General features: G+C 33.9%; 1 protein-coding gene across 1 annotated transcript; it reads left to right on the top strand.

Annotated features, from left to right (window-relative positions):
- Window positions 1–1,182: 1,182 nt before the first annotated feature.
- LOC133695080 (DNA replication licensing factor MCM6) lies at window positions 1,183–6,479 on the top strand. The gene is made up of 18 exons (XM_062116872.1): window positions 1,183–1,336; window positions 1,477–1,638; window positions 1,741–1,866; window positions 2,070–2,232; window positions 2,335–2,528; window positions 2,641–2,836; window positions 2,932–3,009; window positions 3,244–3,473; window positions 3,573–3,687; window positions 4,038–4,112; window positions 4,188–4,328; window positions 4,462–4,665; window positions 4,775–4,936; window positions 5,023–5,078; window positions 5,167–5,294; window positions 5,368–5,493; window positions 5,818–5,948; window positions 6,039–6,479. The coding sequence occupies exons 1-18, from the start codon at window positions 1,260–1,262 to the stop codon at window positions 6,174–6,176; spliced, it is 2,502 nt and encodes an 833-aa protein (XP_061972856.1). The 5' UTR covers window positions 1,183–1,259; the 3' UTR covers window positions 6,177–6,479.
- The last annotated feature ends 7,537 nt before the right edge of the window (window positions 6,480–14,016 follow it).

The raw sequence follows: 14,016 nt of genomic DNA on the forward strand, positions 1-14,016 counted from the left end.
GCAGCATCATAAAGCTTTTTTTTTTGTTAGAATAGGGGTTTTTTCTTAATCTTTTTCTATTTTTTTTATTGGGTTTTTATCTTTTTAATTTTATTATTCAACATTAATTTGATAGAGGATTATATTTTATGATTTGTTTTTATGTTTTTATCCTAGTGTCGTGATCTAAGTTACGAGTTTGACAGGTTAACTTGAGTATTTTTTTTATCATTTTTAATTCATTTTTTCCGGTTCTTATCCTTCAACATTGATTTCATTTTAAGAATTGAGATTCATATTTTTTTTTGTTTTCCATGGGTTTATTCTGATTTTATGATCTAGATTGTGAGTTTGACAAATTAACTCCAATTGATTCAAGTAATTTTTTTAGTTTTTTTTATTTTATTTTTTTCAATTTCATTCTCAATACCAAGTTGTTTGAGATTTGAAATTAATAATTTATTTTGATTTAATTTCTATGGGGTTGTCATGGTTTCATGATCAGATTCTCGGTTTTAGTAGATTAATTCGAGTCATTTTTTTAATTCATTTTCTAGTTTTATCTCTTAACATTGGGTTGACATCAGGAATTGAATTTCATAATTTATTTCAACTCGTTTTTTTTAGAGTTATCATAGTATTATAATTTGAATAACAAATTCACTAGTTTGATCTTGAACGATCAAATATGTTGCCTTCTCAATTTTTTTTAAGAATATATTTTGATTTTTTTTTTCAAACTATATTTTTATTGATCATTCAAATTGTCTTTTGACCCGCTAAGTTAACCAAATTACATTGGATTGACCCTAAAATGGTTTAAAAGTTTTTTCTACTATAAAACATATTATCAATACCTAAATATATTTTTTATATTAACAAAAATTTGATTGAATTCGCATTATATCTTATACCAATAAAGTAGTAATCATATTAAATAACTAACTTGCAATATAGTTCAACATTTAGTCCCATAATTCATTCTAAAAAAACCCTTAATTATTTTTATAGGTAAACACAGTGTCACTAGAAAGCCTAACCACGAACGTAAAATAACGGCATAGCCCATTACGAATCGGGCCATTAGAAAGCCTAATAATAAACTGAGTCCGGCCCATATCGTACTCAATTCTGGCGCGAAAGAGCTAACCCCTCCACTGATTTCCCGCCAAACAGGAGGGCATAATAAAGTAATTTGCGTTGCCTTGCCTGTTTCCGCCATCGAACACAAACCCGCTAAAGCTCTTCCATTACAGAAACCCATTTTCAAATTCAAAACAATGGATGCATTCGGCCGCTACTTCGTCGACGAGAAAGCAGTCCGTGTTGAGAACATTTTCCTCGACTTCCTCAAAAGGTTAGGTTTGGGTTTTTTCTATTTTTATCTCGGTAATATATGTGTGTGTATATATATATATATATATAATTTAAGAAAAAAACGAGTTACTATAATGTTTTATTGAAATGTTTCTTTCTTTTTTGGTTTGTTTGGAGCAGTTTTAGATTAGATGGACAAAATCGTAATATAGGAGAACCGTACTACGATGCTGAGATTGAAGCAATGAAAGCGAATGAATCAACAACGATGTTCATTGATTTCTCCCATGTCATGCTTTTTAATGATGTTCTTCAAAAAGCCATTGCCGACGAGTACTTTAGGTATACAAAAAGAAATGATTTTGAATTGAAATCTGTTTAAGAAAGGCGTAATCACAATCCCCATTTTTGTTTATTTTGTTTAATAATGATGGCGATTATTAGGTTTGAGCCGTATTTGAAGAATGCGTGTAAGAGGTTTGTGATGGAGCTGAGCTCAACGTTTATATCTGATGATAATCCTAACAAGGACATCAATGTTGCTTTTTTTAATATCCCTTTTTCCATGAGGTACTTCTTCACTTTATTCTTAATGTTTTTTTCCAGTATAATATTCCTTTATTTTTGTTATTTTTGTTGACGGGTTTAATTAATCCCTAATAGCTGATTCTATATACACTGTTCTAGTAATCACTGCCTCAGTTGATGAAAAAGAACAAAGTAAATTATTGTTATTATTCCCTCAATTGTGTAGTGGGCTACCTTGTTTACAGATTAAGAGAGCTAACAACAGCGGAAATTGGGAAACTTGTGTCAGTAACCGGAGTGGTGACTCGCACAAGTGAGGTAAGGCCGGAGCTTTTGCAAGGAACTTTTAGGTGTTTGGAATGTGGTGGTGTTGTCAAGAATGTTGAACAGCAATTCAAATATACTGAGGTCAGTTTGTGGATTAGTGCTGTATTGCAACTTTAGTTTCAAGTTTTATGTTTTGTTTGATGCCAATTGTTAAACCTGTTGCTGGAATTGCGAGTTTTGCAGCCAACAATTTGTGCCAATGCGACATGTTCCAATAAAATGAGATGGGCATTGCTTAGGCAAGAGAGCAAATTTGCTGACTGGCAGAGGGTGAGAATGCAGGAAACCTCTAAAGAGATTCCTGCCGGTTCCCTTCCCAGATCTTTGGATGTTATTGTTCGCCATGATATTGTTGAAAAGGCCAGAGCTGGTGACACGTAAGATATTCTTATGCGTTAATTACTCTGGTTATCTCTAGTGTTTCTTTTCTCTTTGAAGTAAATGTTGGATTTTGTGTGTAATTTGGCTTCAAACTTTGATTGCTTCCAGGGTCATTTTCACAGGCACTGTGGTTGTTGTACCTGATATATTGGCATTGGCATCCCCTGGAGAGAGAGCAGAATGCCGCCGGGAATCTTCTCAGCTTAAAAATTCTGCTGTTGGTGGTGAAGGTGTCAGAGGGCTCCGAGCATTGGGAGTGAGAGACCTCTCTTATCGCCTTGCATTTATAGCCAATTCCGTGCAGGTTGGTCTACAGCATGGCTTGCTTGATACCTAATGTTTGACCATGATGTATGTGTATTACAATTATTTGTGATTCATAAGTGTGTCTTTGTTTAGGTTTGTGATGGCAGAAGGGATACTGACATCAGGAATAGAAAAAAGGCTGTTGATGAAGATGATAACCAGGAATTCACGGTCAGTTGTCCTATTTCTGCTTTTTTTATTATTAATTCTCTATGCCCTGACTTCTAATTCATATCACCATATCTTCACACTACACTAACCCTATGATAATATTAGCTACTGACATTCTAGATAAATGTAATATCATTTGAACCGTGTCATGTTTATTTGAGGGTCATGCTCATGTTGTCATATATGTGGTTAGAGTAATATACCAGACTTTTCTCACTTCATTTTACTTGACAGACAGAGGAGCTAGATGAAATCCAAAGAATGAGAAACACTCCTGATTTCTTCAATAAGATTGTTGATAGCATTGCTCCAACTGTTTTTGGTCACCAAGATATCAAACGTGCAATCCTGCTCATGCTCTTGGGTGGCGTTCACAAGTTCACTCATGAGGGTATTAACCTTAGGGGGGACATCAATGTTTGTATTGTTGGTGATCCCAGCTGTGCAAAGTCTCAGTTCCTCAAGTATGTTGCCTTTTTACTCTTAATATGTGATTCTTCTGCTTCTTCTTTGTTCAAGTCTATGCAAGGGAGGCATTTGTTTATATGGGTCTGTTCTTACAGGTATGCTTCAGGTATAGTTCCAAGATCTGTCTACACATCTGGAAAATCATCATCTGCTGCTGGGCTGACAGCATCTGTGGCCAAAGAACCAGAAACTGGGGAATTTTGTATTGAGGTAGCATTCACATGATGTCAGCACTCTTTTGTTGGCTGAGAATCAGTGGATCTGTTTTAGTCCAAGCAGTTGTGGCACCTGTTTACAGGTGCTCCTCTGGACAGCAGAGATCAATACTCTTTCTCTTTTGGAAGAACCTGCATGACTCTATGACTCTCTAGATTCAAGCAGTTACTAAACATCATCTTGAAGTTTGGTTTAGACTAGTGTCCCTTGCCGTACTCTCTAAGAATGACAATGACAGCAGTTTTGAAATGACACATGATATTGAGCATTCATGATTTCTATTGCAACTTCAAATCTTTGATCTTTTATTTTTCTGATTTAGTGTCTGACTTTTTTTTTCTCAGGCTGGTGCATTGATGCTTGCTGACAATGGCATTTGTTGCATTGATGAATTTGACAAGATGGATATTAGAGATCAGGTAATTTTCTTTCATTAAAGTTGAACTTGACATTTCTAATAGCGATTTCTGATATCAATCTAAATGAACATTAAGGTTGCAATTCATGAGGCCATGGAACAGCAGACAATAAGCATCACAAAAGCTGGGATACAAGCGACACTCAATGCTCGAACATCAATTCTAGCTGCAGCTAACCCTGCTGGAGGACGCTATGATAAATCTAAACCGCTCAAGGTGAGAAATTGTTTCACCTGATTTTAAAGCCATGTGAATAACTACAAGCTGACTCTTTTATGCCATTACCTGTTTTATCAAGTTAGATCTCTTTTTTTCCCCAGACTAACTGTTTCCAAGTGTTGTTGTCCAGTATAATGTGGCTCTCCCTCCTGCAATTCTTTCAAGGTTTGATCTGGTATATGTGATGATTGATGATCCAGATGATCAAACTGATTACCACATTGCGCACCATATCGTAAGAGTTCATCAAAAGCGTGAAGAAGCTCTTTCTCCTGCATTCACAACTGCTCAGATAAAACGATACATTACATATGCAAAAACCTTGAAACCAAAGGTTTGATGTTAATACCTTAAATATATAACGTGCACACACCAATGACTTTGTTTTGAGAATTCTTTCACTGTACCTAGCCATGCTTTAGCAGACCTAAATCTTGATGCAGCTTAATTCCGAAGCAAGAAAACTGTTGGTGGACTCTTATGTTGCTCTTCGCAAAGGTGATACAACTCCAGGGAGTAGAGTTGCTTATCGAATGACTGTTAGACAGCTGGAGGCACTGATCAGACTGTCTGAGGCCATTGCTCGAAGTCATTTGGAAACTCAGGTTTCTAATTTGCCATTTGCATCTTGAGATCGATATGCATTGATTGCATTTTCAACTTAGACCTGAGACAAATAACTTTTTCACAGGTACAACCACGGCATGTCCGTGTAGCAGTCAAATTGCTGAAAACATCCATAATCAGGCAAGAAAATTTGGGAAAGTGCTGACATCTTTCTTGATTTTTCAAGTTTTTTCATAATTATAATACGTGCCTTTTGTTGTGCTTGTAGTGTGGAGTCAAGCGAGATTGATCTATCTGAGTTTCAAGAAGCAAATGGTGATGGTGGAAATGATGGTCCCAGTCAAGGTGATGCCCAGCCAAGTAATGCTGACGCTAACCCAGTTTCAGAAAACACAGGTAGGCTTTTATATCCTAAGTTATTTATATTCTTTTTATTCAAACTTTTCACTAAACTACAGAGATTGCACAGAAAATGGAGCGGCTTCTGCTAGCCGACAGGGGAAAAAACTTGTAATAAGTGAAGAATACTTTCAGAGGGTTACACAAGCACTGGTCATGCGCCTTAGACAGCATGAAGAAGCTGTGATGCGAGATGGTAAACTGCAAGACCCCTTTCATTCATGTTACATGATATTTATGTTTTTGAGTTAGTATATTTTTGCTGCTATCATTACAATTTAGGTTTTCATCTCGAAGCATTTATATATTTTCTTAATTTTGCTTGAGGGCCTAACCTATATGATGTTGATTGGGAAAAAAACCCTATGTAATGATAGCACTGGAAGTTGGACCCTAGATGCATATTGTACAGTAATGATCTGTGCAATAGTGACGAACCAATAGATAGTAATGAACCAGGAGGCCCTTTCCTTTATTCACCATATATACTGTCTGAGGCGTGTTCTGCTACCAATTTCAGGGACGGGGCTGGCTGGAATGAGGCAGGGAGAGTTGATAAGATGGTATGTGGATCAACAAAATCAGAAAAATAGCTACAGTTCCTTGGAGGAAGCAAAGAATGAAGCTTCCAAAATCAAAGCCATTATAGAGGTAAAACTAAAAATATCTCGAGTCTCGCCAATATATTTTAGAAGTTCAATGCGAGTAATATATTGGATGGGACAAATGTTTATATTGCAGAGTTTGATTCGGAGAGAAGGCTTTTTGATTGTGGTAGATGATGGCAGCCGACCAGAAGCAGAGGGTGATGGTGCAAGGCAATCATCATCAAGAGATGACAGGATATTGGTTGTGGCTCCTAATTATTTGGTAGAATGATGTGATGCATTCACAACTCGGTAACCAGAAGACTCGTGCATGGTGCATGGTGTATGGTGTATGAGGTCATGCTAAGTTAAATGTAACTTAACCATATATACATGCTGCAAGTTCGGCTTTTCTATAGCCAATAGTTTTTAAGTTCACGGCAGCTGAAAGCCTGGCATTGGAATCAACCCATTTTTCTAATCGTAAATGCATTTGTAAGATCTGAAAATAGCATCTAAAGTGTGGTAGGTGATTAAGAAGTGATGTTTTTTTCTCCATGATTGTTATGCAAAGCGCAAATGTTTTATGGTGGCACAGAGCCGGACTTCAGGTACTAGACTCAGCAGCACCACTTACATCTGCTGAAAGTGCTTAACAGAGAAGAGATGTTAGTACGGATTGATAACTCAATTCTGCAGCTAAGATTTGCAGATCTCAGCGACTGCCGACTCTGTTTCACAATTTCCATCTGCAGGAGTGGGATGCGTTATCCTGTTCTCCCATGTATGATGCCTCAATTAGTTGCTCTTGACAATGAAACCTGACATTATAAAAGTCGACTAGTTTTTTTGAGTTCCGTAGTTGGATTCAACAAAAGCCTAACCGAAGTCTTCATTCCAACCACAAGTATAATGGCATGAATAATCTGCAAAGTTAAGCAGCATGGCGATTGATTCAGCTAGATTTGATGAACTCGTGAGTGATAGCCTCCACCGAACACGTTGTCGTGTTGCTCTCCCCGAAGAATCATCTCCTTTGATCTCAGCCTGGCTGTACAGGTTGAGCAGCCAGGGGCTTCGCTTAATTCATTCATCGCTATAGCTTTTTGTGCCAGCTTTAATTAATTAAAGCTTCTTAACAATTAAAACCAACGTATTTCAATATTTGTGGCTGATTAGACATCAGAGACGACATTTGTTCTTACTGACCCATCAATTTCGAATCTCTATCCTAGTAGAAATGAGCTGTCTATGATCATTTCTAGTTTTGGAAGCTAGAAATGAGTTTGATCCACCTTGCAGATGCGTCGTAAAGAATTTTCTCCTTACACTCGCAGTCTGGTGTACTTCTTTTATCAGTACTCCTGTCTTAAAAGAGTTCTGATGATAGGTTCTGATATATTTTTTGGGGTCCCAATCAAGGGTAAAATGAGGTGCACAGTGGTTCTTGTCAATATATATATATATATATATATATATATATATATATATATATATATATATATATATATATATTTTGCTCTGGCTTAAACTTGGGACATGATAAAATCTTGTGGAACATTAGGGTCAGTTAATCCTTCTTTTCAATTTGCACTGCAAACCCATCAATTTCTTTCCTTAGGTTCCACGTTTTTTGTGGGCTTCTTTGTCACCTGCCTTTCAAAAAAATCATTTTAATTCAAAAATTTAAACAGTTAAATAAAATTTTAAAATATAATTTATATTATTTTTTAACACACCACCTCAAATAAAAGCTTTTTAGATCTAAAATTTTTACAGACCCACACTACTTTATACTTAATTTTTATCAAAGAAATAAGGATGGTAAGATTCAAACTCGTGACCACAAGATCATCAAAGCTTTGATATCATATCAAAGCTTTGATATCATATCAAAGAACTAATCCAACTAAAAAGCTTCTTTAACATGATATCAGAGCTTTGATGATCAAGTGGTCACGGGTTTGAATCTCATCATTCCTATTTATTTGATAAAAATTAAATAGAAGATAGTGTGAGTCTGTACAAGTTTCAAGCACAAATAACTTTCATTTAAGGAAATATATTAGAGAATAATATAAATTATATCTTAGAACTTCACCTAACAACTTAAATTTTTAAGTTGAATTTATTTTTAAATATGATATCAAAGTTTAAATTATTAAATGAAATTTCAAAATATAATTTATATTATTTTAATCACATCTACCATATTTATATTTATGTATATCAAAAGATTCAAGAGAGACAAAATCATGTACTGCATGTAATCTTAATTCCAGACAGCCAATGGGGGCTAAAACTGGGGATTTAAATTTAAGCGAAGGAAGTGCATCATCATTAATATTCTGAAGACGAACAAACAGATAAATAACCAAGTCGTCTTAATCGAAATGCTCAGGTTGGAAAAGACTTGCAAACTTGGATAAGATTATTGGATGTAAGAAAGACAATAGAGAAGAGCCAATCAAATTACGGTTTCGTTTTCAAAATGACGAAGAACCCATAAAGCAGTCCTTATCAATGGAGTTCTGCACTCAAACGTCAAGTTCGTCATCTTCTGTTTCTTGATTAATGATACAAAGGCGATTGACACTAACCACTATCTTCATCACCTGCTCTGCTCTGCTCTTCCTTAGGTCTACCATTGTAACCAGCAGTTCAACATCTGGGCTTGCCGTGACATAACTACTCTCAAGCTGATACCATTCCATACTTCAGAGCACAAAACTTGTACCCATGAAATCTGTCTGCACAAATTAATTTATTGAAACACGAGAGCTTGTTCTAATACGTAGCCTCAGAGCAGACCTTATAAATGAGTAAATAAAAACTATTCTAAAAACCCCATCACTAGACAGTTCATTTATACCGGCTGGCGAAGCTGCTGTTATTTTTTTTCTGTTTGTTTTTGTATTTTAATAATATTTTTTTTAAAATTTTTTTATTTTTTTATTTTAAATTAATATATTTTTGATATTTTTATATATTTTGATGTGTTAGATATTAAAAATAATTGTAATGACAATGAAAAGGGAATGACTTTTTACCGGGTAAAATACACGCTCTTCAACAGAGCACGTTAACGATATGGATCAAGGACTCAATTGAGAGTTTCCAAACCTCTAGGGATCAGATCGAAGAAAATCTTAGAATCCCAGTTGAGATATGCGTGCTATAAGCTTGGGGACTGATTTGGAGTTTTCAATAAAAATGAAGTTAACAGAAAATCAAAGCCTCGGCTTTCAATCCAATTTCAAATCATTTTCTTTTTATATATAAAGCAAATTCAAATCAATGTTTAACTTTCATAATGCTATAGTTTTATCATTTAATCAATTAGTTTTTATCAAACGATAGAGGTATTAATTACAAAGACGGTCTTAAGAACACACCTTTTATATTAATCTAGTATTTTTAAAATTTCTGGAGTGTAATAAAACACGAAGAGAGACAGATCAAGCATCCATGTTTGGCCTTAATTTTTTTTATTTATATTATCTATTTTTATTTCTTTTTAAAAATATAATAAATAAATTTTTTTCTGTCACAATACAAAAAATATTTACATCCTCAAAGTTCAAACTCATAATATATAATTTATCATACATGCTAATCAACTCTGCTACGAGATAAATTTGTTATCAATTAATTAAAAAACAATATTAAGATATTTTATTATTTATATTAACAGTAAATCACAAAAAAAATCCATTTCTTTTTTATGTGTTTAGGATATATATATAACGTTTTTGCTTTGCGAAAATGTGTTTGGAAGTACAGTGTAAATCGTGTTTTTAAAAATTTTAAATTTTTTTTGTTTAAAATGAAAATTTTATTTTATGTTTTTAGATCGTTTTGATATGCTGATGTTAAAAATAATTTTTAAAAAATAAATTTTTTTTTATTTTAATATATTTCTTAGCAAATAAATACTTTAAAAAGTTCCCACAATTACCAAGAGCGTAGCAAAAAAAAATAAAATTAAGAGGGTTAAGATTTTAATTGTTTAATATTTAAACTAAAAACATAAATATTATACAGGGAGGAGCCGGAAAAACAATTTCCTTCCAGGGCCGGACCCTGCCAGCCCTCCCTGTACTCCGCACCTGGTTACCACAATTTTTAAGATTGGCAACTGAGTTGATTATGACTCTTGGATTACTCTACCTCTCCTCTTCCTTGGTGCTTGTGAATTTTTATGATCAAATCTCATATTAAACGCAAATCAAAGTCTTTTTCAATCTCCCGTTGCCTTCTTGCTCTTACTATAGTTTGCAACTTGCCATTATTAATTTTAGATACATTTCTTCACGGTGACTTGGATGAAGAGGTGTGCAAGACTCCACTATCCGGCCTTTGTCTACAGGGAGAGAACTTACTGTGTTAACCGCACAAGTCACTCTCAGAATTGGTTTTCGAAGTTCTCAGAAATTAACCATTCAAAAGGCTGGCTTTGTCCGATCTCAATTTGATCGATCACTCACTATTTGTTCAAAGAAAAGACTCATCTCGAATAGCGGTACTTGCTTATGTGGATGGCATGATTATAACTGGAAACGATGACAAGGTTATCTAGGATCTTAAACTTTTTTTTCATCAACAGTTCCATTTTAAAGATCTCGATCGGTTATCTGAAGTGTTTTCCGGGTTTGGAAGTTGCAAGATCCAAAGCTGTTATTGTTATATCTCAAAGAAAGTATACTCTAGAAATTATAGACGATGTTGGTTCTCTTGGGGTGCAACCACTCGGTTTTCCTACGGAATAGAATTTAAAGCTTACAGGTAGTTAAGGGGATCTCTTGCCTAATCCTTCTCGTTCCAGAAGATCAGTAGGATGATTAATTTATCTTACAATCACCAGACCAGATATCACTTACTATAGGAGCATTCCAAGTCAATTTATACATGCTAGCTCCGAGAAAGCCTCACTGGGATGCTGCACTTCAAATTGTGAGATACCTAAAAGGAGATCTAGCTAGGTCGTGGTTTGTTGTTCTCCTCAAATAGCTCCTTAACTCTTAAAGCTTAATATGGTGCAAATTGGACAGATTGTCCCATGACTGGAAAATCTACTTCAAGCTACTAAGTGTTTCTTGGAGGTACACCCTAATCTCATGGAAGACATATAAGCAAAAGATGGTATATAGATCATCTTCAGAAGCAGAACATACGTCTATGGTTGCTGTAACTTGTGAACTCACATGGCTTATATTTTTGTTTGATGATCTGCAAGTGCACATTTGGGACCAGTTGATCCTATATTGTGACAATCAAGTAGCTCTACATATTGCTGCAAATCATGTGTTTCATGAACGCACGAAATACATTGAACTTGACTAGTCATGTCGCGAGAGAAAAGATTCAGGCAGGACATATCATAATTAACCAAGTTTGTTCACTCCAACTTGCTGGGATGTCTTCACAAAAGCTTTGGGAAGAAATGAGCACTTTATGAACTTAATACGCAAGTTGGAACAGATATTCATGCTTTAACTTGAAGGGGAGTGTTGAGATTTGTTTGAGCTGGAGTAGGGCAACAGAAATCAGAATATCTCATTCGAAGAAATCCAATGATATTCTCTGATTGGTATCCCTTTTATATATACATAAGTTAATTGGTTTGTTTCCTTAAATACAAGATCAATTAGAAGCCTCTGTTACTCTGTAATAGGTACATATATGCTATCACTGTATCCTAATTTTTCATGAACTGAGTTAATGCTAAGTTGCCAAGCTACCGACTAAGCCATGGGTTGGTGGATCAGGGCAATGATAATAGTGGATTGGAAGGCAGTTGGTGTGGTAGGGATCGACAATGGTGGTAGCAAAATGACAATATCAGTGAGATGTACGATGATATCAATCAGAAAAAGAAACCAAGCACAAAGAACAATGAATGAGAAATAAGTTACTGGTCTGGTGTTGGTAGACTGGATTTTAGTCCGAGAAGATGACTTTTATTTAGGGGTATAATTGTCACTTTGTAAGAAAACAAATTAAGAGGAGTGTGGTTATGACGTTTAGTGGCGTGGTCCGTGGATATATCATTATCACCTCCCTATCTTCCAGGTATTAATTACTTCTCTTATACTTATAAATTTATATAAGTTTCATCATGAAAAATATTTATAAATATTTTTTTATAAAGAAAAATACTACTCTAAAATTACATGAGGCATTATGATATATATATTAAATCCTATTTTACATTTTAAAGAGATATCAAGTGAAGATATTGGGCTATCTTTTTCAAAGTTATATACAAATATCAATTAATTTTGCGTGACGAATTCCATAAATAAATGAGAGATGTGCTTGTCTAGACTAAAGAGTACATCAGATATAATTTTTATATCTTGCCCTATCATTTAACTCTAGCTACCTCTCGGCTTCTAGTAAAGAGATAAATTTTTTGTTGTTACATTAAAAAAATCCAATACAAAATTCATTGATAAGAACTTTCGAGTCAAAATATTTTTAAATAAAATAAAAATAAATGCTCAATTTAGAAATTTTTAAATATATAAACAAAAAGAATATTATGTATTTAGGTTGGGTCGGATTGATCGAGTTTCAAAAATTCTGATTCGTTACTCAATTTTTTATACATGTTTATTTAATTTTTAGATTTTTTAACTTATTATTATCTAATAATTTGATGAGTTGAATTGAGTTGGATAATATAAATATTATTGACAAGCCAATTTTTTTAAACGCTACTTGTGATATGACAAGGTGGCTTTATAAAAATGTTTGATAAGAAAATTAAAAATAAAAATATTTTTGAGTTTTCTTTAATATTATGTCTAATCATATATAAACTGCAAGCTGCAATCTTAATTTAGTAAAATAACATTTATAAGGTTAATAATTAGTAGAAACGTTGACTGTCAAAATTGTTGGATATTATACATAAAAGAATTTTCACCCTCTCCCTTTCCTTTTATGAGGCCAGAATCTTTCCAACTTTGCTATTTTTTTTAATTTTTAGATTTTAAATCTTTTTTTGCCAATTAGAGCATATGATTGACAATTATTCTGGTCAAAATTTGTGTTAGTCTACAAATCGTGGTTATAAAATTGACATAATCTAATATTCAATCTGCGGGAGTCTAGGACTGCCTCAATGACCGAATGAGGTGCATCTGTTGCTTAATTAACATCTCAAAAATGCAAATATTTGAAAAATGTATATACGATCAATAATTAGTTGATGACAGTGATTATTATTATTATTATTATTATTATTATTATTATTATTATTATTATTATTATTATTATTATTATTATTATTATTTTTGCTTATGCAAATTATAAATAGATATCCCTCTTTCATTTTGAGTAGAAGAGCTGGCTATTTTTAGGTAGAGAAAGGATTTCTCTGAGGAAAAAACGAGTAGAAATCGAATCATAATATTTATTGTACATACAATATAAACTATAAAGTCCATGGGAAGCGACAAGGATCTCAATATTAAAGCTTCTGCCACCGATTTAGAGCTGTCGACAGAGATATCTACAAATTAAGGACAGTTGATCAATCTTCGCTATATTACCCTACGCACGCATAAACAAGCATACCAAGCTGCATCGATCTCTCCCATGGCTACAAAATATTTTGTCAGGTAATATTAGGTGTCATCTACCGCTAATGAACAACGTATTATGTACTAATTAAATCTAATATTTCATAATGTCTCAAGGTATCAAATAATAGAAAAAACTTGCAAAAGCATCAAGTACCCCACCATTAACTAATCCAAGTTTCTTGTCTCCCTCTCCTTGTTCTTATTGTTCGAACATAAATTGTAATGAAGCACCCCATGTGCATGCAAGCTTGTTGCTTATATTTCTTCTTGTTGCTGTTAATTTCCCCCCTTCTTATCTTGCATGGGTGGATATTGCATGTCATTCTTCATTTGTATGTTCAAGCATCCCATCAATGTAATTATTCTACAACGACTCAGCAACTCAAAAGACCATGAATTAATCTATAATTAATGGAATGTAATCCCTTAACTTACAGGAAGAGTTTACTGGTTTTTCAAAGTTGATCTCCTCAACTATAATTAGGTTAGTCGAGTAAATAAACTTGCAGTTTAACTTACAATATCTATCTATTTATAAAG

The sequence above is a fragment of the Populus nigra genome, chromosome 1 (genome assembly GCF_951802175.1).
Source record: "Populus nigra chromosome 1, ddPopNigr1.1, whole genome shotgun sequence".
Taxonomy (NCBI): Eukaryota; Viridiplantae; Streptophyta; class Magnoliopsida; order Malpighiales; family Salicaceae; genus Populus; species Populus nigra.

Excerpts from the sequence above, each read along its gene's own strand:
- LOC133695080 (XM_062116872.1), top strand. The coding sequence starts at position 1,260 with ATGGATGCATTCGGCCGCTACTTCGTCGACGAGAAAGCAGTCCGTGTT. Across the intron at positions 3,010-3,243 it reads ATGATAACCAGGAATTCACG|ACAGAGGAGCTAGATGAAAT; the intron begins GTCAGTTGTCCT and ends TTTACTTGACAG. Across the intron at positions 5,295-5,367 it reads CCCAGTTTCAGAAAACACAG|AAAATGGAGCGGCTTCTGCT; the intron begins GTAGGCTTTTAT and ends GAGATTGCACAG.